The following is a 25092-nucleotide window of genomic DNA, read 5'->3' as shown; positions in this document are numbered from 1 at the left end:
AGAAAATGCAGTTTCGTTTTCACGTGAGTCGAAAGAGATCTTGGGATCCCTGTGGTTTACGTAATAATAAAAATCAGACCGATTTCGTGGAATTAAAATATAATAATAATGACGATAGTATTTATTTATACACAATGTCTATTCAGCATGAGAGACGTGGTTGTAAGTTTGCATTTTTTATGGAAAAAGCAACGACAACAAACGACTGAATTTAGCTAATTTTGAAAAAGATGTTTCGATATCGAGATTCTTATTTGTTGAAATCAAGTTTATGACTTCATTATTCCTCCTTTTTCTTCTTCTTCTTCTTATTGATTTATTTTTTCCCGACGAACTTTTAAAAATGCATCCTCGTTTTCACACATTTTATATACCGAACGAAAATCATCTTGGGATCCCTGTGGTATTCTTTGAAAGTGCAGCAAATCAAAGATGGCGGACGTTTGAGGACGTGGACGACCGAATCTCATTAATCTCGACCATTAATCTTTCGTCAATTAACTTTTCTTGAAATAACAGAGTGTAGTCAAGAAAAATGCTTAATCCTTTGCAAAGAAGGCAAGCTCTTTGCTTTGCTTTGACGTGGATTGCTTATGCTTCAACCTATTTGTTGAGGAAACCTCTTGGAGTTGTGAGTATAGCCGAACTAGATTAAGCGACAGCTTCAACTTCAAAATTCAATAATATTTATGCTAAAGTTTTAACGAGTTTACTCCTTAATTAGCATAAGAATTAAACTTTAGCTGTATTAGAATGAAATGGGCGCGTGAACCTCTCAATTCTGTTTTTTTTTTTTAATTTAAATTTCATATTTTATTAGTAAGCTCATAGGGCTATTGCATTTATTTGTCGCAACCCCCTCCCCCACCCCCACACAAAAACACCCCGAAACCCTGAAGAAATCCAAGGTCCTCAGTGGGGAAGGGGTGGGGTGCAGAAAATAAATACATATGAAATCAGGGTCCTCAACCCAGCAGAGCACAAATGGTGGTTTTAATTCTGCTCATGACCAGTTGAGTCCTAATCACTAGTTTCCTTAACAATCAAAATCTATATTCAAGTTTAAAATTGGGTGGCGTAGTGGTTTACCTCTTGTCTCTCACTGCCGTGGTCTGGGTTTGTACCCCAGCTTGAGCTGGATCGATTTGACGTTTGTTCGATGTGTTGTCTTCTCTCTTGCCACAAGGATTTTTTTCCAGTTTTTTCGATTTTCCTCCCTCCATAAAAATGAACATGTGAGCTGCATTGTATGTAACTTGCAACATTAATATAGAATGCAGTTTCAATTTCTCATTTTACTTTACTTATTTTTTCCTTTACAAAATGATAAGTATAATAAGTCAAAGTCATGATCTTTATTTCCAGATCAAAGCTGACTTGAGCACCATCTATAAGATGTCAAGTACTGACCTAGGTTGGTTAGATACATCCTTGCTCTTGCCCTATGCAGTAATGCAGGTAAATTATAGATATAGAACATGTTCCACTTTATGTGCTCTTACTCGATCTAGATACAGTAATGCAGATTATGTAAAATGTGTCACTTTACGTAATCTTACACTAGATACAGTAACGCAGGTTATATAACACGTTTAATTATGTACTCTTACTCTAGATACAGTAAATGCAGGTCATATAAAACGTTTAATTATGTACTCTTACTCTAGATACAGTAAATGCAGGTTATATAAAGACTATCGTATGTCCAAGTCATAGAATAGTAGACTCCCAGGTTGAACATCTTGCCAAGATTCTTGCAAGATCTTATAAAAATCTTACAAGATCTTAACAAAGATCTTAAGCAAGATCAGGCAAGATCTTGTACCAAGATCCTGTAAGATCCTGCAAGATACTGCATAAACTTGCCAAGATCATGCAAAGATCCTGTAAGATCAGGCAGGATCTTGCCTGATCTTACAGGATCTTGGCAAGTTTATGCAGTATCTTGCAGGATCTTGGTAAGATCATGCCAAGATAAGACCTGATCTTACTTAAGATCTTGGCAAGTTTATGCAGTATCTTGCAGGATCTTGGTAAGATCATGCCAAGATAAGACCTGATCTTACAGGGTCTTGGCAAGTTTATGCAGTATCTTGCAGGATCTCGGTAAGATCATGCCAAAATAAGACCTGATCTTACTGGATCTTGGCAAGTTTATGCTGTATCTTGCAAGAAATGTACATGTTTTTTCAATGCCTTGACAAGATCTTCCTGGGTATTGTAAGATGTTTTAGGGTCTTGGCAAGATCTTCCAGGATTTGGTAAGATCTTTCAGAGTCCCTGGTATTGGGACTTACACCATAAGGCTTTAGGATCATGCCAATTAGATCTTTCAAAGATTGATTTGTAGCACTTAAATTAAAATATCCTGTAAACGAGTTGTCTAAGTAAGGATAAAACTTATTAGAGGTCTTGATCGAGAATAACTTTAATTGAAAAAAATTCAGAATCAAGAATAATAGATAAATTACACAATTTTGTTGCTGTCTAAAATAGTACATAATTGCATTCTTTCTATTTATATTGCTATAAGAAAATACATCTTCTTCAAGCATGATTTAAGAAATTGGAATATTATTAAGATCAAAAATTTACATGAGTATGCATATAATGTACCACTTAAAGAAATTATCTGTGATTTGTGTTGGTCAGGAACAGCAAAAACCACATTGCATAATTATTTTTGAAGAAAACCTTAATTTCCCAGAGGACTAATGTAGCTAATTACGATAATATTTCTTATTAAAAAAAATAAAATAGAAAACTCAAAGTAAAAATATTTTCAAAACTTGATTATTGCAGCTAGGCAATATTTCAATCATAGTTAATAGAGGGGACCGGAATGGTTATGAAACTATTGTCATAGGGTGGCCTTTGTTCGCTTAATTTTGATGTTGAACAGTTCTTGACCATGCACAATGTTTGATTTATGCTCATCCGAAATAAGAAAACATAAACTTTGTTGATGGGATTGTCAAAAGGAATATTCAAATATCTCTTATAAATCTTTAATTATTTTGAACTAGCAGCCAAAAGAAAGATTTTGGTCTAATGTTCACTCAGCCATTGCCAACAATGGTAAAACAAAGGATTGTGCAGGGTCACGCTTGGAAAAAGTGAACAATAACCAATTACAACAGGTTTCATAACCATTCCCCTCTATTTGCTTTGTTTCGATTCAGGAATATAATAAAAATCAGAGAACTATTCATCATTGCTTTCTACCACTTTCTGATTCATCTGTAGTTTGCGTGCACAATCTCTGCATTTCTGATTACAGACATCAACAACATGCTGATGCATTTTCTGGATCTTTTCTTTTCCATAATTTGCATACAGCACCTCTTAAAAAAGAGAACAAAGAAAAATAAAAAATATTTTGTTAGATATAATAAAATATATATTTTCACTTCTTTAAGTCCCATTTTGATTTTTTATTTGGATGGCAAAAATGTTGGAGAAACACCATTTCAGTATTTTATTTGTGAACAAAAATGTTTTTGCTTTACATTTTCAAGGTACTCACCTAACATTTTTCCAATTCTCTCTTGGTCTAATTCTTTCTTTGATGACCTCTTTGAGGCAAACAGAATCCCCTGACTCATTTCTTCCACTGAAAAAAGTTTGTCCATTAACCTCAGGGCATTTTTGTGAGGCTCTCTTGCAGGTGCCTTCAATGTAAGCAGATTTATGCCATTGTGTTCCTGTAAAAATAAACAATATATATATTAATATGATTCTAGTTTCCTATATTTCCTAAATTTTAGCACATTGGAATTAATGCTTGAATCATAGGAGGAACAAGAGATACAAACATTTAAAGCCATCCGAACTTTAGAGTTTTGGCTAATTAGGTTCAAATTTCAAACTTGCCACAATCCCACCTGCTCGTTTCTAAAGTGACCTATTGATTCAACAGGTACATACTACTCATATAAATAAGGGAAAAATTATTACGTTAGAAACTTACAATGTTTTGAAGAGCAGAGGCATCTGATAGGTCCTTTAATGATCCCATTGGTGTTGAAGGGCTTGGAGGTAAAGCACTAGATCTTGACCTATCTGGAGTTCCCTCATTCTAAGTTTAAAATTTTAAAAAAACCCCAAGTTTTTATGTTAATATTGTAGCCTGATTTTAGATGCGTTTTCTTGTTGAGATCCTCTTTCATTTGGTTGTAACAATTGGATATGTACTTGCCTTGGTTAATTTTGTCTTCAAAGCCTTCTCTAAGTCAGTCATCCTTTGATTCAGACTTGACATTTCCTTCATGAGCTTTGCAATGTGCACCTTGCACTCACAGCCAGGTTTAGGAATGTTGGCAATGGGCTGCAAGTTCAACAAAATACAGTATTTTCAGAAAATTGTCAAAAATTAATGAGGTCAGGAATTGGATCAAGTGAAAATAGGAAATAAAATTAGAACATTTTGTTGCTTTATGCCAAATCCAAAAGAAAGAACAGGAAAATTAACAGTCTTAAAGGACTTTGCACTGTTATTTGGCTGTGACAATGATTTTTGAAATAGGTGTATAAAGCTTCTGCAATTACCGCATCCTCCAAATTCGAAACTAGCGAATACAGCCTTTCTCTTTCCTTCTCTGCTTCATCAATCTCTTCATCATCACTATCTGACTCTTCGTTTTCTGTTTCCACTTCAATAAGTTTCCTTTTTGGTTTAGGTGCTGCAACGGAAAAAAATGCATCAAATGATATGGTGGACATGTCTCCTTTTTTATTTTGATATCAAAGGAAAGATTTCAGTTAGATTGTTTATTTTAAACAAAAGCATATAAAAATACAATGCAAACACAACAATTGTGATCTTAGAAGACTTAAAAATAAGTTATTATTCTTACCATCTTCTCTAACCTCCGGTTTCTTATTTAATCTCTTGATAGTCTTCTCATTTGCTACAATAATTAAAAAAAACACTCTATAACTTGTTTTTAAGACTAGTTCTCAGTTCTAAATCACACTAGACTCTGGAATGGGTTCAGGTAGTCTTTATTAACATAAAACTCAATACTATGAATATACAGATAAAAAACATTATATATACATATATTTAAATCCTAAGTCTATATTGTTAGAAACGTATTTACTATTATTCCCCTGAATAATAAGTCAACATCGAGAAAACAAAAATATTACACAATTAACTTTGAAGCGCCATTTTATAAATTTAGATTTTTAGCTTATTAACGTAGATTTTTAGATAAAGATACATAGTTATATATTTAATATATATTTCAATTTTCCTTATTAGTCAGTTTTTTCATCTTATAATTCCTTCTTCTTTGTAAGTATTATATATTAACATATTCATATTTAAATAATGGACATGTATAAATATTTAAAAATTATTAATTATTGATTAGAGATTATTGTTATTATTAATTATTGATTAAAGACTATATATTTTTAGAGAAAAAAAATAAAAATTTATTTACACAATTAACTTTTGACTACCTCTATAGTGGAGTGGTGGGCAGGACAAATTCTATAAAGCGGTAGTTCGGTGTGTTATTCCTATCGCAAGCTAAGTGAAAGTGCTTCAGCTAATTAAACGCACTAATTAAGTATTAGCGTCCTTACTTATTATGTTTGCATATTACATTGATGTGCTAAAACGCCATATGATGGATCAATAGATTAATTAAATTCAACTTCCTGTTCCCATCCTGGCCCGCCTACAGATTTAGATTCATATTAACCTCTGTTAATATCCACTTTAAGCAGGGAAACCAAGGCAGTTTACTGCTGTGCGTACGTGGTGACATACACTGTACTCTGATTGTTCATGTGTATTGCCCAAATTTCCTTTCACAACAAATATTGTTGGCTCGATCAACAATGGATAAAAGAAAGAGTTTTTTACCTGGTAATTGTTTGCCAAATTGTAGAGCAGCCACTCTATCTAGATCACGTTTTGGACCTACAATGCAAAGAAAAAACAAGGATCATAAAGAACTTTACAAATCGTTTAAAAATTGTGGGTTTAAAATGCATGCAAGTATGTCTTAGTCAATGCCTCACATTGAGTCTCCAATTATTAACTTTTCATAAATCAGCAATGGGAATATTCTTACCAATATTTGTTAAATTTCCAATATGCGTTCGCGTGCCGCTCTTTACTTTTACTTTAGTCCCAATCGTCAAGTCTATGTCCGGACAGAGCACTTGCTTTCTGTCTGCCACCGAATAGGTATTATCATCGAACACTATCAGATAATACCGGTCTTCATTAACTGTAATTGATAGAATCATAGTTTTAATATCTACTACAATTAACCGCAATACAATCTGTTATTTTAAATTATTTCTACTCAGACAGATCCTAATCAACGCTTTTGAAAACTTCTAGGCATCAGCGCGGCATTCTTAAGGAAGAAGATCGCTGTATGCAACGCTTTTGAAAATCTTAAACGGCTAGGCATCAGCGCGGCATTCTTAAGAAAAAAGATCACTGTATGCAACGCTTTTGAAAATCTTAAACGGCTAGGCATCAGCGCGGCATTCTTAAGAAAAAAGATCACTGCATTCAACGCTTTTGAAAATCTTAAACGGCTAGGCATCAGCGCGGCATTCTTAAGAAAGAAGATCACTGCATTCAACGCTTTTGAAAATCTTAAACGGCTAGGCATCAGCACGGCATTCTTAAGAAAGAAGATCACTGCATGCAACGCTTTTGAAAATCTTAAACGGCTAGGCATCAGCGCGGCATTCTTAAGAAAGAAGATCACTGTATGCAACGCTTTTGAAAATCTTAAACGGCTAGGCATCAGCGCGGCATTCTTAATAAAAAAGATCACTGCATTCAACGCTTTTGAAAATCTTAAACGGCTAGGCATCAGCGCGGCATTCTTAAGAAAGAAGATCACTGCATTCAACGCTTTTGAAAATCTTAAACGGCTAGGCATCAGCCCGGCATTCTTAAGAAAGAAGATCACTGTATGCAACGCTTTTGAAAATCTTAAACGGCTAGGCATCAGCGCGGCATTCTTAAGAGAGATCACTGTATGCAACGCTTTTGAAAATCTTAAACGGCTAGGCATCAGCGCGGCATTCTTAATAAAAAAGATCACTGCATGCAACGCTTTTGAAAATCTTAAACGGCTAGGCATCAGCGCGGCATTCTTAAGAAAGAAGATCACTGCATTCAACGCTTTTGAAAATCTTAAACGGCAGGGCATCAGCGCGGCATTCTTAAGAAAGAAGATCACTGTATGCAACGCTTTTGAAAATCTTAAACGGCTAGGCATCAGCGCGGCATTCTTAAGAGAGAAGATCACTGCATGCAACGCTTTTGAAAATCTTAAACGGCTAGGCATCAGCGCGGCATTCTTAAGAAAAAAGATCACTGCATTCAACGCTTTTGAAAATCTTAAACGGCTAGGCATCAGCGCGGCATTCTTAAGAAAATAGATCACTGCATGCAACGCTTTTGAAAATCTTAAACGGCTAGGCATCAGCACGGCATTCTTAAGAAAGAAGATCACTGCATTCAACGCTTTTGAAAATCTGTTACCTTTGCTTGTTTCTTTCATAACAGTTCTTGAAGTCATGTTGAAGTGGATAAATGGTCGAAGCAGTTTTGTAATGCGAGAAGTTTTTTCCGTCGATGAAAGCACGTGTGCGTAATTTTTGACGTCCTATATTAGAGTTGAGCACGTGATGGCTTCTCGTTTCATTGGATAACCAATGAAATTGTTTCTTGTATGACGTCGCGTTTCATTGGCTAAAACGCACCAATGATTGTGCGACATTTTCCCCGCTATTTACAGTAGATTATTTGCGAGGGGAACGATAAATATTGGTTGACACGAAAGATTACATAAATCGAAAGCGAAGTTTATCCATTTTCTTATAGAAAGTAATATTAGATGTAAAGATGACTTTGAATTAGCACAATACTCACCCAAAAAAGCATGAACTCGGATTCAGATAAAGAATCGAGCGATTCCAGCCGTGCAAATCTTGACAGTGGGACTGATAACGAGTACGATGTTTCTGATGATGAAACTAGTGTTGATACCACTCCATTAAAAAACACTCCATTGAAAAATACTCCATTGAAAAACAAGGATGGAATAGGCTGCCAGAGAAAGAAAAGAACTACCAGATATCCATTATTTTCCAGTGATGACGAAGGTCATTCTATAGGCGTGTTAAAAAAAAAGAAATATCTGAATCACCACGATGACGACAGTGGTACGAGTAGTGAAGATGAATTGTTTAGTTACAAAAAAAAGAAAGAGAAGCCCGAGAAAGCTATTACACAACTCTTATTTACTGGATACATCCACTGATGAAGATGAGAATAGTATGTTAAATGAAATAGAAGTACATCAGCAACAGTACCAAGATGATGAAAGTGTTGTCTGCTCGTCATCCATCTATGATTCCGATCAAGAAATCCAGCTTGATATTGAACATCATGTTGATGGCCAATCCTCCTCGCAGTGTTCTGAATCAAATGTTGAATCTGGAACCTGCAGTTCAAGTGATGAGCAAAGTTCTAGTGATGAATCGAGATCTGATGATGTTCTAGATGCATCTAGGGATGAAAATAGTAAGAATATTTTCGACGACATAATCTGTGAGAATTCGAATTTAACTCGTGGCGCAAGTTACGTCCTAATCCTACAGTTCTCACGGAAATACAAACTTTCACGCAAAGCACAGAATGATTTACTCACACTTATAAGGTTGCATTGCCCAGATGACGTCAAAGATGTAATTCCCAAGACATATAAGGAGCTTTTAAAACGGACATTGCCTGGAATTTCTACTTTAAAGAAAACCCGACTTTGTCGGGTCTGTAAGGAAACATTAGAAGATAATGCTGTGGCGTGCCAGAAAGGACATCGTGTTGCAAATAGGAATCCCACGAAGGATGAGGCTTTTTTTATCAACATACCTCTAGAACCTCAGCTAAAGATCCTTATCGAAGGTAAAGTAACATCTTATTTTATCGTTTTAGAAAGATTTGTTAAAAAAATGTTGAAGCAGGCATAGAGTTTCCCATTATCCTCATCATGTGGGAGAGGGGTTTCTAATTAACTAGTAAGTGTACTTTAATGTGGATGCATTTTTTCTTTCGTATTCTACAGAAAATACTTCAGATATACTGGCTTCATGCGAAAGACAACGGTTGGAATGTTCTAAAGAATCAGCAACATACAAAGACATAACAGATGGCTCTTCGTATAAAGACTTTTATAAAACAATTCATGATGAAGATCCAGAGGGAACCAGCCACCATATCAGTTTGATGTTAAGTACTGATGGAGCCCCAGTTTTCAAATCTACTAACTCTTCAATATGGCCCTTATATGTTGTAATTTTGGAGATTCCACCAAATAAGAGGTATGAGAGTATATATGAGTATAGTCTTGATGTCTTCCCTTTGTCTGGAGTCTAATCTCTCCTTAAAATTTGGTAAATTTGGTTTTAGATATTCTATCAAGAATGTACTTCTACTTGGCCTTTGGTATGGACCCCAGAAACCTGACATTAATGCCTTCCTACAGACTACTTTAACAACAATTTCAAAGTTAGCAGAAGATGGTATGTTTTCATACTTTGTTCCTATGACTAACATGCAGTATTTACTTCAATGAAAATAGCTGCAAGAATAGATATGGAACATTTATGTAAGAATGAGTTATGATAAACTTAAGTTATTATTTCAACATTCATTTTGAGGTCTGGAGTGCACTGCCGGAGGAGATTTCTTGACATTCAAGGTGCATTTACACTGCTGTATTTGTGACCTTCCTGGAAAGGCCCTTATACTTCTTCATAAGCTTTTTAATGGAAAGTTTGGTTGCTCAGTAAGTCAAGTAAATATAAATACATTACAATGTAATATAATTGATAATACATTTTTTGAAAGATCAAAATGTAGCCATGTCTAGCTGTTTGGACAATATTAATACTATAACTCTTGTGCAGATTTGTTTTCACCCAGGATTGAGGTTACCAATAAGAGGGAATGTAAGGGTTTACCCTTTCTCAGCAAAGTATACGAGAAGAACAGCAAGAGAAACTCAGTTTCATGCTTTAGTAGCTGAGGCTAGTGGTGCTAGTGTGAGTAAAAATTAAATTATTACAATGATTAAATAAATTCTAGCTGAAATAAAAAATGACAGATCTTTGAAATTATTAAGTAGTGTAAAGTCAATAATTAATTCTTGCACTTTCACAATAATTTGGAAAACTTTTTAATATGCATCATCACTTAATATTCAATATTCTTTGCACATAAGGCTTTTGATTACCAACATGTTCATTTTAAAACAGGTATTTGGGTTGAAAGGTTTTTCTATACTTCTGAATCATATGAGCATTCCTGATGGTTGTCCGATTGATTACATGCATTGCATTCTTCAAGGTAAATGTACACACGTGCACAATAATGCAAAAGTATAACACATGCATGAACATAATCATTAATTATTAATTAACTGATTAGAATAAGGTATCACTAATACGTGTGCCATAAATATTCACTACTCTAGGTACTGGTAAATGGATTCTAACAGCAATGATAAATTCAAGTAATAAGGATAAGCCTTTCTACCTGTCTCCGGCTTCACAGAGGAAAGTAAATACAAGTATAGAGTCAATTGCAGTGCCTCATGACATGGAAAGAAAACCTAGAACTCTGGATAACTTGAAAAGATGGAAAGGTTAAAATTAAAAATATGTTCTTTTAATTTGGTGAAGTATTAATTAGCATACAGTATATAGGTACTAATTAAAGACATGATTGCTTTTCTTTTTCATAACACAGCTACTGAGATTCAACATTTCTTGTTGTACTTTGGTCTTCCTGTCCTGAAAGGAGTATTAAATCCAGAATACTTCCATCATTTGGCTTTACTCTCCTCTGCTCTATGGATATTCTTGAAGAACGAAATAACAAGAGATGAAATTGAATTTGCTGGAATTGTTATTAAATCATTTTGTCGCCTCATGAAACAGTACTATGGTATATCAAACTTTCAAACTTTTAACTACCAGTAACAATAATTATTATAAAAATTATTTTCATTAATAAGATATGCTAGAGCGAAAGTCCTAGAGGATCAGTGTTAGTCCTAAATAAGATGGATTCTAGTCTTTTATCACATGGTGGCCATATAGGTTGAAACTATAGGTCTTGAATCCCCTGGGTCCCCTATAGGCCTCAATTTTTAGAGACTTCTCACAGCATTCAACAAAAACGGTTTACACTCATGAGAATAAACATGGCCACTGTGTGATGAAAGCCAAGTATGGGTGCTTGTAGTTCTAAGCTTTTTGTTTGTTTGCTTGTCAATGATTACATTCAAGGTGTAAGAAGTGAAACAATCAATGCCCACAGTCTATCTCATTTGGAACAACAAGTTCATATTATGGGTCCACTGTGGACACATTCATCATTTGCATTTGAAGCTATGATTGCCCATCTGCTAACTGCTTTCAAAGGGACAAGAGGAGTTGCAGACCAGGTAGCTAAACAGCTATTATTAAAATTTAAAAAAAGTATCCAACAAGCTTAATTTAATTCATAAATTATGCAATTTTATATACAAATTTGTGTTGATTTTTTTAATGTGTACTCTTCTATTTGATTAGATGGCTAACAACTATTTGGTGGAGAGACAGATCTATCCTCTTACCCACCAGCTTCAAGAATCTGATGCCGGGGAGGAAGTTAAGCATTTTTCCAAGAGCTTGTCATTGTCAAAGCCCAGGTAAATAAACATTTTGTAGCTATAGAGTAAAGAGTTTACCCTGAGAAGTACAAGCCTAATATATTAAATCACTTGATAAACTTTTGTAACATCACTTTAAATCGCAGAAAATTTGACATGGCTGAATAAGCATAGTGTTTGAATAAAACAGCTGTACTAACATAATTTGGGCCAACCCAAATTCCACTTTTAGTACAGCTCATGGAAAGTACGCCATCTGAACTTGGTCTAAGTTGACTAGTTAAAGCAATTTTAACAATCTAATGCATGTTGTTTTCAATTTTCAACACTACAGGCTCAAATGGAGTCAACAGGAAAGGAGTGCAGTATCTTTTGCTGAGCCTACCCAACCTAAATCTATGAGTGCCGAGGAAGTTAATGCTGTCAATGCATTACTTGCTGTTTGCAACCTTTCCCCAGTACATGTAGATATAAATGAAAAATACAACTATGCAGAGAGAATAGAGATGAATGGGAACGTTTTTCATTCACGATCCTACAAAAGGGCTGGGAAGTCATGTAGTTCTATTGTTCAGCTACGTTCTTTAGACCAGTCTGAATATTTTTATGGGGAGGTACAAACTTATATAAGAGTAAAATCATTACCTATTGCAATAGTCAAGCTTTATAGTCAAGTAGTAACTTCTATTTGCTCTGTCAATATCACACCACCATCAGATCCATCAGTTTTGGCATATGCAAGTGCTAAGCTACTAGGAAGTAACCATATACCTATGTCTGGTCCTCTTGAACCAGAGCTCTTTGCTATCAAATGTACAAGTATCACATGTAAATGTATATTAGTCAAAGTGAATGAGCCTTTCATTTTTGCCTATGTTACACCAGTAACAGACTTCAATTGTAAATAATATATAATGCTCTCAACTTAAAATGTGAACTGTTTTTTTGCAAAATAGATGAAGTAATATTATTTTAAAGTGACAATGACTATATTATATTCTTGTTTGTTTACTTTCCTCAGCAGTAATTTTCACAACAGTAGTGTGGTCATGTAACATATACTCTGATAGTAAGATATTAGTCTGAGGATCATTATTAAATATTATAAGGAGTAAATAAAACTGGCTGAAGTTGCTGTCTTAGATTCTTAAAATATTTTTAAATGTCTTGCAAAGATTATGACAATTAAATTCTAGAGAAAATTCAATTAAGTTCATTTAAAGATCACAACTAATCTCGTAAAAGCTTCTTGATAAGATCATGCCATGATCTTGGCAAGAGTCTTGTAAAGATTTTGTAAGAATCTTTGGATATATTTTCAAATATCTTGCAAGATTATTACAAGATCTTAGGAAGATCTTATTAAGATCTCAAAAAGATCTTGCTTAAGATATTGTTAATAACTTGATAAGATCAATGCATGATCTTGCCAAGATCTTGATACTATCTTTGGAAGATCTTGTTAAGATCTTTTGAAGATTTTCAAATTGTCTGCAAGATCATTGCAAGATCTTGTTAAAATCTTTATGAGATCTTGACTAAGATCTTGTTAAGAATTTGATAAGATCATGGCATGATCCTGCCAAGATCTTGATACTGTCTTTGGAAGATCTTATTAAGATCTTTGGATATATTTTCAAATCAACTTGCAAGATCATTACAAGATCTTGGGAAGATCTGGTTAAGATCTTGATAAGATCTTTAATAAGATCTTGTTAAGGACTTGCCAGGATCTTGGCATGATCTTGTCAAGATCTTGCAGTTTTAGTATGTTAAATCTCTTTTTAAGAAATAAAAAGATCTTGAAAGGGTCTTGGCAAGATCTTATCAAAATCTTGCCAAAATCTTGGGTTTACACAAGATCTTACCAGATCTTGCAAGATCTGGCAAGATCTGACAAGATCTTAACAAGATGCTCAACCTGGGCTTTATTTGTCTCTGTTGAATTAACTGATTTGTGTTTAACCACCCCCTCCCCCCCTGTTTATGGTACCAATGATTATGCCTCTTATCCAGATCCTCTTTGCATCTTGTGGAGATCGATTTGGTCCAAGAATTGCTTTAACATTCTGCTTACTTGGCTCAGCATTATCCATGGTATGTGTTACTATTTGTAATGTAAAAATTAAATACATTCAGTTAATTATTATATTCTAAAATAATTATAAAAACATGTTGGAATGATGTAATATTTTTCAACTAGTACATGTGCTATGCGTGGACATGTAATTATGGACAATTTATGCATTTTTGATCTATTAATATATTTCTGGTGCGATTGCATTTTTTCTAGTGTACTTTTGGATTTTGGCATAATCTTCCAATCTTTGCTGTTCTTCTGTTCTTAAATGGAAGTTCACAAGTGAGTACATTGAAAGAAAGTCAAGATTATGCATTCTATTGAAAAAGACATTCATTCTGTCTTTTATTAATTACTCATTAATTTTCTATTAATTTATTCATTTTTTTGTTGATTATCCATCAGTTTGTCCTGCTATTTATCTGTGCTTTACTTTCATTTACCCATCCATTAATCCTTTTATCCCTGCTTTCATTGATTTCATTCATCTATATATCCATTCATCCATTCATTCATGCATTTATTCATGCATTTATATATTTATCCATCCATCCATTCATCCATTCATTTATTTATCCATCCATTCATTCATCCATTCATCCATTCATTTATTTATCCATCCATCCATTCATTCATCCATTCATGCATTCATTTATTTATCCATCCATTCATTCATCCATTCATCCATTCATTTATTTATCCATCCATCCATTCATTCATCCATTCATTCATCCATTCGTTCATTCATTTATTTATCCATCCATTCATTCATCCATCCAGCCATCCTCTAATGCCTCAAGGTAGACCAACTTAGAGTTGTTATTTTCCTAGTTGATAGAGTTTTCATATTTTATATAAAATTCATCATCATCATCATCATCATCATTACTGTTATTATTATTATTATTATTAATTATTCATTCATCCATCCAACCCACCCATCCATCCATTCAGTCTTTCATCCATTCTAGTCCTTCGTTCATTCATTCATTCCTTCATTAATTCGTCCATTCATTTCATCTCTTTGTTCGTTCCTTCATTTGTTTGTTCATTCATTCCTTTAATCATTCATTCATTTATTCATTCATCCATTCATCTTCCATCATAATATATGGTTGAGATGCATCATCATTCAAAATACAATAAAGATGATGTCTAGGTCGTGAAGTCTAATGTAGTGGTATTTTATCCTGAAGGCAACAGCCTGGCCAAACTGTGTCAAGTCTCTTGGTTCCTGGTTCAACAATCAGCAAAGAACAACTATCTTTGGATTCTTTGGTACTTGTACCTTTACTGGAGGCATTATTGGAAGTGCATTAGCTGTAAGTCAACTAAATGCTTTGGATATGTCATAAACAATGGAATAGCACAGCGCACAGATTCTAAAAATAGCTTGAAGACTCAGACATTGCATTCTGCTCAACAGTGCCGAGCGTTATACGAAATGATTTTATCAAAATGTGAGGTGTTCAAACCCCCTCAGCCCCCCCCCCCCCCCCCCCACATTTAACAAATTGACGTCAGTTTTTTATGTCTGTCCTCTCTTTGACAATTGCGTCATCACATTGTCAAAGTAGTGTGGATCCACGAGATGTAGCCAAGTGGATCTGCATACTACTTTGACAATGTGATGACGAAATTTATCATCAATAAGAGGACAGACATAAAAAACTGATGTCAATTTGTTTTTTACAATAACAAAAACGATAAAAACTTCTCATTTTTACTGATCAAAACAACTAACGGAAAGAGAGCGTGCTCATTGACATCAGCTTTGTCTGTCTGTCCTCTTATTGATGATAAAAAGTAACCAATTAGCACATGAGAAATTTGTAAGTTATTGTAAAAAAACCGGTTTTTAACAATCTCAGCTTCATGACAGCCTTGGATACTTAAATTACTGTACATCTGTCTAAATTTCTCCTATTTCTCTATTAATATTACTGTAATGATAAAGCTTGTGTATAAGGGGTTTTTAAAACATCTTAAGAATAGGTGTTTATCCTATGAATATATTGGTATTTGGTGGCTATAATTGCTTTTTTAAGTTCTGAAAATGCAATTTTGGGTAGTTTTCTTTGACGTGTTGTGGCTGTTTTGTCCCTTCCCACAACCATGATTCTTATCACTAATACTCCATTTCACAGTTCCGTTCAGTGACCATGAATGATAGTTCCAAACCGAGGTTGGAGTTGCCTCACAAGATAAAAAATGTAGTTTTGCTATGCGCGGTAACTCCAGCCTCGACTTGGAACTATTATTGGTGATCACTGAACGGAACTGTATAAATGAGTATTAAGACAAAAGATACATTGCCTTCATGTAACACCATAGTGATATAGCTGTGTAATATTAACCTTTTGGAATCTTGCATGAACACTAGCTGTGTCTTTATCACAGGTACAACTTCAGTCAACATATGGACCAGACTTGAAGATGATATTCCTTATACCCTCAATAGTTGTGGTGAGTAGAGACTGGAGTGCATAGCTGCTTGGATTATTTTCTCGTATTCAGAATTTTAACTTATAATGGCACGTAATAGTATAAAGAATGCTAACAAACCCGTGGCCCTCACAAACTATGCATTAATGAAAGAATAATAAAGTTCAGTATTCAAATAATGACATCATGAATGGAATCTAGGGGGTTAGCTTGAGCCATTTTGAATGTAAGAGGGTGACATTAATAGTGTATACATGTATGATGACCTACATTGCACTGCAATGGATCAGACCTCACTATGTTAACAAAAGATGAACTTTCAAATAATGAGTCAACACATTTATACTTTGATAGATGTGTTGATCATCACAGTGAATGAGCAATCTAAGTGAACGCTGTAAAGAAAGACTTGAAAAAATGATTTCAAGCTTCAACTGGAATCGAACCCATGACCTCCGCAATGCCAGTGCGATGCTCTACCAACTGAGCTATGAAGCCAATTCTGTTGGCTAGCGGTCATTTTGTTGGGCTCATCAAGCCACCATATGTAATAAGTGTGAATATTGAATGGGTAGAACTGTGGTGAAATAATGATAGATGTGTTGATCATCACAGTGAATGAGCGATCTAAGCGAACGCTGTGAAGAAAGACTTGAAAAAATGATTTCGAGCTTCAACGGGAATTTATACTTTGCTGTGTTTACATGCATTCATCATAGACCTTGTTGTTAATTGGTGGAACGTCATTATTTAATCTATATAATTATGTATTATTCATCAGGGAGTAATTGGTGTTTTAATTTTCTTGTTCATGAGATCACCAGAAGAAGTAGGCATGATAATTCCAGGACAAGGTACACTTTATGAGAAATGATTATCAATGTACATCTCATCGCAGGACAATGTAAGACAGCATAACACATGCAGGCATCCCACACCTCCTATATATCCTATATTTTCTATAATTTGTATAGGATCCTATAAAGAAAACCTCCTATATTTCCTATAAATAGGACGACTGCTGACTGATACATTTATATCTTACACTGTTTAGCATATTTGGCGAAGGAAATAAAATGTCCCCCCCCCTTTTTTTTTTTTGGTTCTGTTTTTTTTTTAATGGCTTTTTAGTTCTGCATCTCATTGCCTGTGCACCCTCCCTGCAAGATCCCTGGTTATGCCACCGAAAAGCTATCTTAGCTCCCATAAAGCGCATATATTTTTGGGAAAAGATCCTATATTTTCCTATATTTAGAACTTGCACAGCCTATATTTCCTATCAAATTTGTCTAAAAAGTGACTGGGATGCCTGCACATGACAACATGATACAATGCGCTACAACACAACATTCCACACCAAAGCACACTACCACATGCCCACACAAAACACTACCACACAGCTTGCAACCACCATACCATGCCAACAACATTGTACCACATCACATCATAACATGCCATGCCACACTTCTATATACACCAATACCACACAACACAACATCACATATGTATACACCACACTACCACATGCCCACACAAAACACTACCACACCTTACCATCATTATACCATGCCATGCTGCACCACACATATATGCAAACTATACACCAATACCACACAACACAACATCACATATGTATACACCACACTAACACATGCCAACACAGAACACTTCTATACCTTACCATCATCATACTAAGCCATGCTACGCCACACATATATTGACACTATATACAACACACCCACATTACACAAATCCACACCACGCTACCACATGCCCACACGAAACACTTCCATACCTTACCATCATCATACTTAGCCATGCTATGCCACACACATATTGACACTATATACAACACACCCACATTACACAAATCCACACCACACTAACACATGCCAACACAGAACACTTCTATACCTTACCATCATCATACTAAGCCATGCTATGCCACACATATATTGACACTATATAAAACACACCCATATTACACAAATCCACACCACGCTACCACATGCCCACACAAAACACTTCCATACCTTATCATCATCATACTAAGCCATGCTACACCACACATATATTGACACTATATACAACACACCCACATTACACAAATCCACACCACACTAACACATGCCAACACAGAACACTTCTATACCTTACCATCAACATACTAAGCCATGCTACGCCACACATATATTGACACTATATACAACACACCCACATTACACAAATCCACACCACACTAACACATGCCAACACAGAACACTTCTATACCTTACCATCATCATACTAAGCCATGCTATGCCACACATATATTGACACTATATAAAACACACCCACATTACACAAATCCACACCACACTACCACATGCCCACACAGAACACTTCCATACCTTACCATCATCATACTTAGACATGCTACGCCACACAATATTCACACTAAATACAATACACCCACATCACAGAGCATATTCTGTTGGTGGTGGTGGAAAGTATTTCATTTTGACGAGAGATAAATAGAAAATAATTGGAAATGTTCTCTGTGACAAACAATGCTTTGTGCCCCTAGATTCCAAATCACCTGGTTCGTGAGTAGTGACAATAATGCATAATGTTTTCGAACCAACAGAAACAAAGGTGCCCACAAGTTCATTTCCTCCTTCAAACGCAGAACAAAGGTCACTTTCATATGTACAGTTATGGAACCTCAGGTATAGTTATATAAAGTACAATTAACTGTATTACAGGGTTAAACCCTACCCAAGGATAATGGAGCACAGTTTTGAGGGTGCGGGGGAACGATGGAGGCTAATTTAATGTAAGTGCTTTTGTTTTACATCAACTAGCATAAACCATGCAACTCATCTATCTCACACTCTACAAACAGAAATTCTCCTTCTAACTGTCCTGCATGTGATACTGTATGTCACGCAATACGGTATGTCACGCAATACGGTATGTCACGCAATACGGTATGTCACGCAATACGGTATGTCACGCAATACTGTATGTCACGCAATACTGTATGTCACACAATACTATCACAGTATGGAGGAAAATTTTAAAAATGGGGGAAAAGTGAGGGGAGGGGAGGGTAGCTAAAGACACTACGTTACGCCACAGTACATGCCACCCCATTTAAACGAAGCAGTAGCAATAGAAAGAAAGTCTTAGGATTGTAGAAATTCCAAAACATTATCCCTAAGGAAATTTAAGGATTTTTTCCTTCATTCCTTTCTCATGCAAACATTTTTCTTGTCTTCTGTTTTTAGAATGGTTCCTGAACTTTCATGGACTAACTTTTGCATTAAACTAGTGCGATATTGTATGTACATGTGGCTTCCAATGTACCTTTTCCAATCCGTGAGTATTTTGATTTGATTATATTCTTAAAAAGACATGACTTTGTTAAGGGTGATACAAGATGTTCATAATTTGTGTTGTTTGTTCGTTTGGTCTTTTGTTGTTCGTTTGTTATTTTCGTTTGTTTTTTATTTTGTTTTGTTTTGTTTTTCGTTTTTATTTGTTTTGTGTTTGTTTGTTTGGTCTTCAAGATTTTGTTGTTTTTGTTTTTTCGTTTGTTTTGTTTTTCGTTTTTATTTGTTTTGTGTTTGTTTGTTTGTTTGTTTTTTATTTGTTTATTTGTTTGCTTGTTTGTTTGCTTGTTTGTTTAATTGTTTTTGTTTGTTTGTTTGTTTGTTTCCTTTTTGTGTGTGCGTGTGTTTGTTGTTTTTATTTCAGTCAGATCAGATCACATCAGACTAAATTCATAAGAGACTCAGTTGTCATGGAGTATTGTATCCAGTAGTTTAATATAGAGCGTCGTTGCCTTACCTGACTGAGGGTAAAAGAAGACCATAACACTCCATGTTTTTACCATTGGCCAGACAGCGTACCTGATTCCCTTGAGTATTATTTTTCTCTTTGTTATAAGTAATGCTCTAAAAGATACACCTGAATGACATTTAAGGCATTGCAGAAAAGTTTTGCGTTTGTGTCTTTCTCCCGGGGGGGGGGGGGGGGGTACTCCCATATATGAACTATACGGGGATGATCCGCTCAACAGGGTATGGTTTTTCGAGCTTCTTATCATAAACAGGGTATGCAATTTCACTCAAGTTCCAAGTTCTTCCTGAGTTTTCTGTCATATTCAGGATTTCTACTTTCATATTGACTGGAACTGGTTACCATGGTCGTAAAAAAATGATACGTGAGATGACATGATAATTGAAACAGGAACTCAGTGCAATTAATTATATCTTTTTGTCATAAACAGGGTACCCCTTTCAGAATCCCAGCGGAACACCCTTACCCAAATTCTGGCGGAGTACCCCCCCCCCCCCCCCCCCCGGGGTCTTTCTTTCCCTGCCATCGAGTTTTTTTACACATAATTATGGAGCGTTGCTATCGGAAATATTTCTTAAAACATCTATCTTCAAGAAACATATGTTTTGTTTGAGTGGGGGCATCCCAAAAAAAATTTTGTAAAACCTAAATCCGTATAGCCCCCCGCCCCCACCCCACCCCCTTATCATTCTTTTTCATCTTATTATCTTTTCCCATAGCTTGGCTATTCCAAGTACCAGGCGGGGCTCTTATCAACTGTGTTTGAGATCGGTGGAGTGGCTGGATCAGTAGGTCTTGGCATTATTATAAACAGGTTAGATATTCTATCCCTTCTGCCTTCTATCCCCTCATCTCATTTGTCAGTCATATCACACGGTCACTCGGTGCATTTATCCTCAGAGCCCCATGTTTGCTGTCTTCTATTATGTCAACCAACAGGGGGGGTGGGTCATTTATTCTCAAGAGTAGGGATGCACACCACCTAGTAGCTAGTACAACATCACTTCTTTTTACCACTGTCTTTATTGCTACACGTTGATCGAGACAACTTTTGCGATAGAGAAAAACGGACTAATTTCTTTCAATCAAGTAAATTGTTCAGTACCTTTGCATGCTCTGATTGACCGCAGTCTATTGCCCGAGTTCGCCGTCGCGACTGCTCTCTCGATCATTGTATAGCAAGGAAAACAGTGGTAATAATTGGTTATCAATCTATGCGCTTACTTATGCAATTTTCTATGTATTTTCCCCAAAGATTTCTTTCAGGTCGCGTTGTCCATGGCGTCTGTTTTACAGTTCTTGGCAGTACAATCTTCCTTGCTGCCTTCCACTATACTAGTCACATGGGTATTAGTATAAACTGTCTGTTCATGTTCTTGGCGGGAGCCTGTAACTGTGGACCAGATCCTTATTTGTCTGGGTCTATCGCAGCGTCAGTTGGAGAGAGAGAGAATGCACAGGCAGCTGTGTCTGGTCTTATCAACGGTTAGGAACTGTTCTTGTGTATGACTTGAAAATTTGCCTGAGGTTATGAATATCAAGTACTGCTACTGCTACTGCTACTGCTACTGCTACTGCTACTGCTACTGCTACTGCTACTGCTACTGCTACTGCTACTGCTACTGCTACTGCTACTGCTACTGCTACTGCTGCTGCTACTGCTGCTGCTATTGCTACTGCTACTGCTACTGCCACTCTTGCTGCTACTGCTACTGCTACTGTTGATACTGATGCTACTATTGATGCTGATGCTACTGCTGCTGCTGCTGCTACTGCTGCTGCTAATGCTACTGCCACTCTTGCTGCTACTGCCACTGCTACTGCTACTGCCACTGCTACTGCTACTGCCACTGCTACTGCTACTGCTACTGCTACTGCTACTGCTACTGCTACTGCTAATACTACTGCTACTGTTGATGCTGATGCTACTGCTACTGCCACTCTTGCTGCTACTGCCACTGCTACTGCCACTGCTACTGCCACTGCCACTGCTACTGCTACTGCTAATGCTACTGCTGATGCTACTGCTGATGCTGCTACTGCTACTACTACTGCTACTGTTGATGCTGATGCTGATGCTACTGTTGATGCTGATGCTACTGCTGCTGCTGCTGCTACTGCTGCTGCTGCTGCTGCTGCTGCTGCTGCTGCTGCTGCTACTGCTGATCAATATGTTTATATGAAAGCCTGAACTCAGTGAAACTATTAACATGTAAAGCTGTTTTCCCCCCTCAGGTTTTGGAAGCATTGGCACGGTAATTGAGGGACCTCTGATTGGCTGGATGGTAGGACATTATGGCTGGGCGGGGCCGTTTTACTTCATGATTGGCTTGTCGACATTTGGTACCCTGTGTATGTACAAAGCAACCAGAATCGATGATGCTATAAAGAAAACGCAGTTTATGAGTCAATTGACAGCCGATACATAGGTTGGACAATAGATTCTCAGCTTTGTAAAAATAGTTACTAGTTAGCTGGTTAGTCAGAGAACGGGAAAAGAGGCGATGGAGTGGTTTAGTAAGTGCGGATCCAGGGGAGGAGGGGGTGAATTAGGTGCCTAGTCAAACCCCTTTGGAATAAAAAAAATTCAAAAACAACTGAGGCATATTACGGCTGTGATATCACAGGTATCCCAGTAATAAGAATAAATGATAAGGTAAAGCCTAAAAAGAATGCTATGTGGTGCCTTTCTAGGTAACAATCAACCCTTTAAAAACCTTTTGGATACGCCACTGAAGGCTAGAGATGCTTGATCCACCGCCCGCTTATGGGTAGGGTAAAGGAGATATAAAGTTATAATAAATGTCGCATAAAATGCGTTACACTGCGAATCGAAAACCCGTGGGCATCTAGAAATATTCCAAGAATGTTTCTTAACCAATCAGAAGCGTAGTTGTTATCTTTCCGTTATCTTGTGGTTAGAAAATTAATTGTGATTGGCCAAAGAACAGAGCATTCCTAGAATGTTACTAGGTTGCCCACGGTTTTTCGCATCGCATTGTGATGTAAACCACTTGCGTTTGTCTTCAAAGATCACTAAAACTATTGATCATGCATCTGCCGTACTATATACTGACTATATACCTTATAAATTCTATACTTTATGAACTATATAAAGTAGTTTTTTTTATTTTTATAGGCCTATTGCATGATGGCATCATTTGACTACCACTACCAAAATGATTTTGAATTTTCTTTATTCTTGAAATTTTTATTTTATCTATGATGATAGGTAAGACAATTTGTGCTAATTGACTGAATTTGAAAAATAGGTTCGCAAGGGATTCTGGTAATTGTAGTAAATGACTCTATACTGAAAAAGGCCTATTTTGCCTCTGGTATTCAAAAGATGTTCAGATTTGCATTAAACCTTTAAAGGATCAGTGTTCAGGGTTCGTGCTACTCCTTAAACTCCTTGAAAACTCCTTGAATTTTTGCTTCGATCATTACTTGCATGGTTCTGAAATAGATCTAGTCAGGAAGATTTGATTATCAGAAAGTCGACCATGTGCAACCACCATGTAAAACCTTGGCATAGTTAGCTGAACATACTCCTTGAAAATTCATTTTTGAATAGTCCTTGAATTTTAAGTGGTTACCTCAGCACGAACCCTGTTTCTAGTAAAACTTTCTCAATATTTCCGAGAGGTAGCAACCTCGTAAATGGTACATTATTTTACTCTTTCCAAAAAGTGTATTTAGTGAGCCACGTTTAGATATCAAACGTGAAACTTCTTGGGAAATATATAACGAGTTATGATATTAAAAAATTGTTATCATATATTATGATATACATCGTCCCGCCTTTGTATTCTAGTAATCAGCACTTGCGGTTATTTATACAGCTATTTCAAAAAAGGTTAAATACTGAATACTGAAAAGTGCAGTCCAAGACTAAAGGGCATTGTGGGTCTCTTTAGTATATTGTAGTTAGTATATTGTTTCGGATGGAATACACTAAAAATAGAATAAATAATTATTATCAATCCTACTTTAGACAATGTCACTATGACCCACAATGCACTTTGGTCTTGGAATGCAGTATGCAGTATTAAGTATTCAACCTTTTTTTTAAATAGGTGTATATATACAGTCAATGTCATTAACGTTGTCCACCGAAAAAAGACATTGACACATTTACACATTTACACATTTACACATTTACACATTTACACATTTACACATTTACACATTTACACATTTACACATTCACACATTCACACATTTACACATTTACACATTCACACATTCACACATTTACACATTTAGACTAAAAGAAATATCACGTGTTTCAATATGTATTCTTTGCCTCGTGTGCGTCAGCCTGAACTTTAAAGGTAAAATTCAACTCGTGAATCGAAAATCCAGAATGCCCTGACCATTTAGTGAGGATTAAAGATGGAGAATGGTATTTCAGCATTTGTTTTATGCCAGAACGTTCAAGGAAACACGTAATATTTCTTTTAGTCTAAATGTCTAAATGTCTTTTTTTGATGGACAACGTGGATGACATTGACTGTATATTTGTTATTATTATATAGATATCGATGAAATACCAGGTTTTCTCTAGTGTCGAAAACTTGATATCTTTGGAAGATACCATATCTTTCACACGTGAAGATATCGCTGTTGAATCGGCTTGCTATTTTAATAAAGAATTTTTGAGCTTTTGTTTTATTTAGGTTTCATCGATATCTATATAATAAACAGAACATTACATGGCCGCTTGGAGATACGAATTTTATCTTCTCGTGTTCAATTTAGACATCTGACTCGTTCGCTGCGCTCACTCGTGAGATATCAATTGAACACTCGAAGATAAAATTCGTATCTCCGCGAGCCCATGTAATATTAGTCTCCCTCACATCCGTTTTTAGTGTCGGTCGTCACGCAACGCTATATAATATCCTCTATGTAATCAGAAGCCAAACACCAGACTCACTCAGGGAAATTGAAACTCAGATCCATTACCCACGTTTCAGCGCGCGCATTTAAAACGTCACGAATGAAACAAGCTGT

The 25092-nt window shown here is 35.9% G+C and overlaps 3 protein-coding genes and 1 non-coding gene across 6 annotated transcripts; 2 read left to right on the top strand and 2 right to left on the bottom strand.

Annotated features, from left to right (window-relative positions):
• The first annotated feature begins 348 nt into the window (after nt 1-348).
• On the top strand, nt 349-23854 carry LOC116293329 (uncharacterized). Its single transcript, XM_031700748.2, has 12 exons — nt 349-631; nt 1366-1458; nt 13722-13802; nt 13999-14067; nt 14982-15107; nt 16186-16251; nt 17012-17084; nt 18857-18938; nt 19500-19590; nt 20793-20887; nt 21329-21558; nt 22309-23854. The coding sequence occupies exons 1-12, from the start codon at nt 536-538 to the stop codon at nt 22500-22502; spliced, it is 1296 nt and encodes a 431-aa protein (XP_031556608.1). The 5' UTR covers nt 349-535; the 3' UTR covers nt 22503-23854.
• LOC148908757 (uncharacterized) lies at nt 2871-7773 on the bottom strand. Its single transcript, XM_089035337.1, has 9 exons — nt 7529-7773; nt 6090-6248; nt 5879-5935; nt 4857-4910; nt 4549-4682; nt 4199-4327; nt 3971-4078; nt 3527-3704; nt 2871-3344 (listed from the first exon to the last, which is right to left on the bottom strand). The coding sequence occupies exons 1-9, from the start codon at nt 7563-7565 to the stop codon at nt 3205-3207; spliced, it is 996 nt and encodes a 331-aa protein (XP_088891463.1). The 5' UTR covers nt 7566-7773; the 3' UTR covers nt 2871-3204.
• On the top strand, nt 8157-12826 carry LOC148908756 (uncharacterized). 3 transcript variants are annotated; one of them, XM_089035335.1, is made up of 11 exons: nt 8157-8953; nt 9114-9369; nt 9458-9570; nt 9709-9836; nt 9958-10092; nt 10306-10396; nt 10524-10694; nt 10799-10996; nt 11341-11498; nt 11626-11744; nt 12040-12826. In XM_089035335.1, the coding sequence occupies exons 1-11, from the start codon at nt 8200-8202 to the stop codon at nt 12611-12613; spliced, it is 2697 nt and encodes an 898-aa protein (XP_088891461.1). In that variant the 5' UTR covers nt 8157-8199; the 3' UTR covers nt 12614-12826. The 3 variants fall into 3 exon arrangements, with proteins under 3 accessions (XP_088891461.1, XP_088891460.1, XP_088891462.1); XM_089035334.1 differs by having other exon boundaries at nt 9709-9845; XM_089035336.1 differs by lacking the exon at nt 9958-10092.
• Nucleotides 16656-16728, bottom strand: Trnaa-ggc (transfer RNA alanine (anticodon GGC)). Its single transcript has one exon. It is a non-coding gene; the product is annotated as a tRNA-Ala (tRNA).
• Nucleotides 23855-25092: the final 1238 nt, after the last annotated feature.

The sequence above is a fragment of the Actinia tenebrosa genome, unplaced genomic scaffold, assembly GCF_029948245.1.
Source record: "Actinia tenebrosa isolate PJP-AT-01 unplaced genomic scaffold, QUT_ActTen_1.0 PGA_scaffold3__52_contigs__length_22856419, whole genome shotgun sequence".
NCBI classification, from domain to species: Eukaryota; Metazoa; Cnidaria; class Anthozoa; order Actiniaria; family Actiniidae; genus Actinia; species Actinia tenebrosa.
The sequence above is the reverse complement of the archived record's forward strand: the minus strand, read 5'-3'. Positions and strand labels throughout refer to the sequence as shown.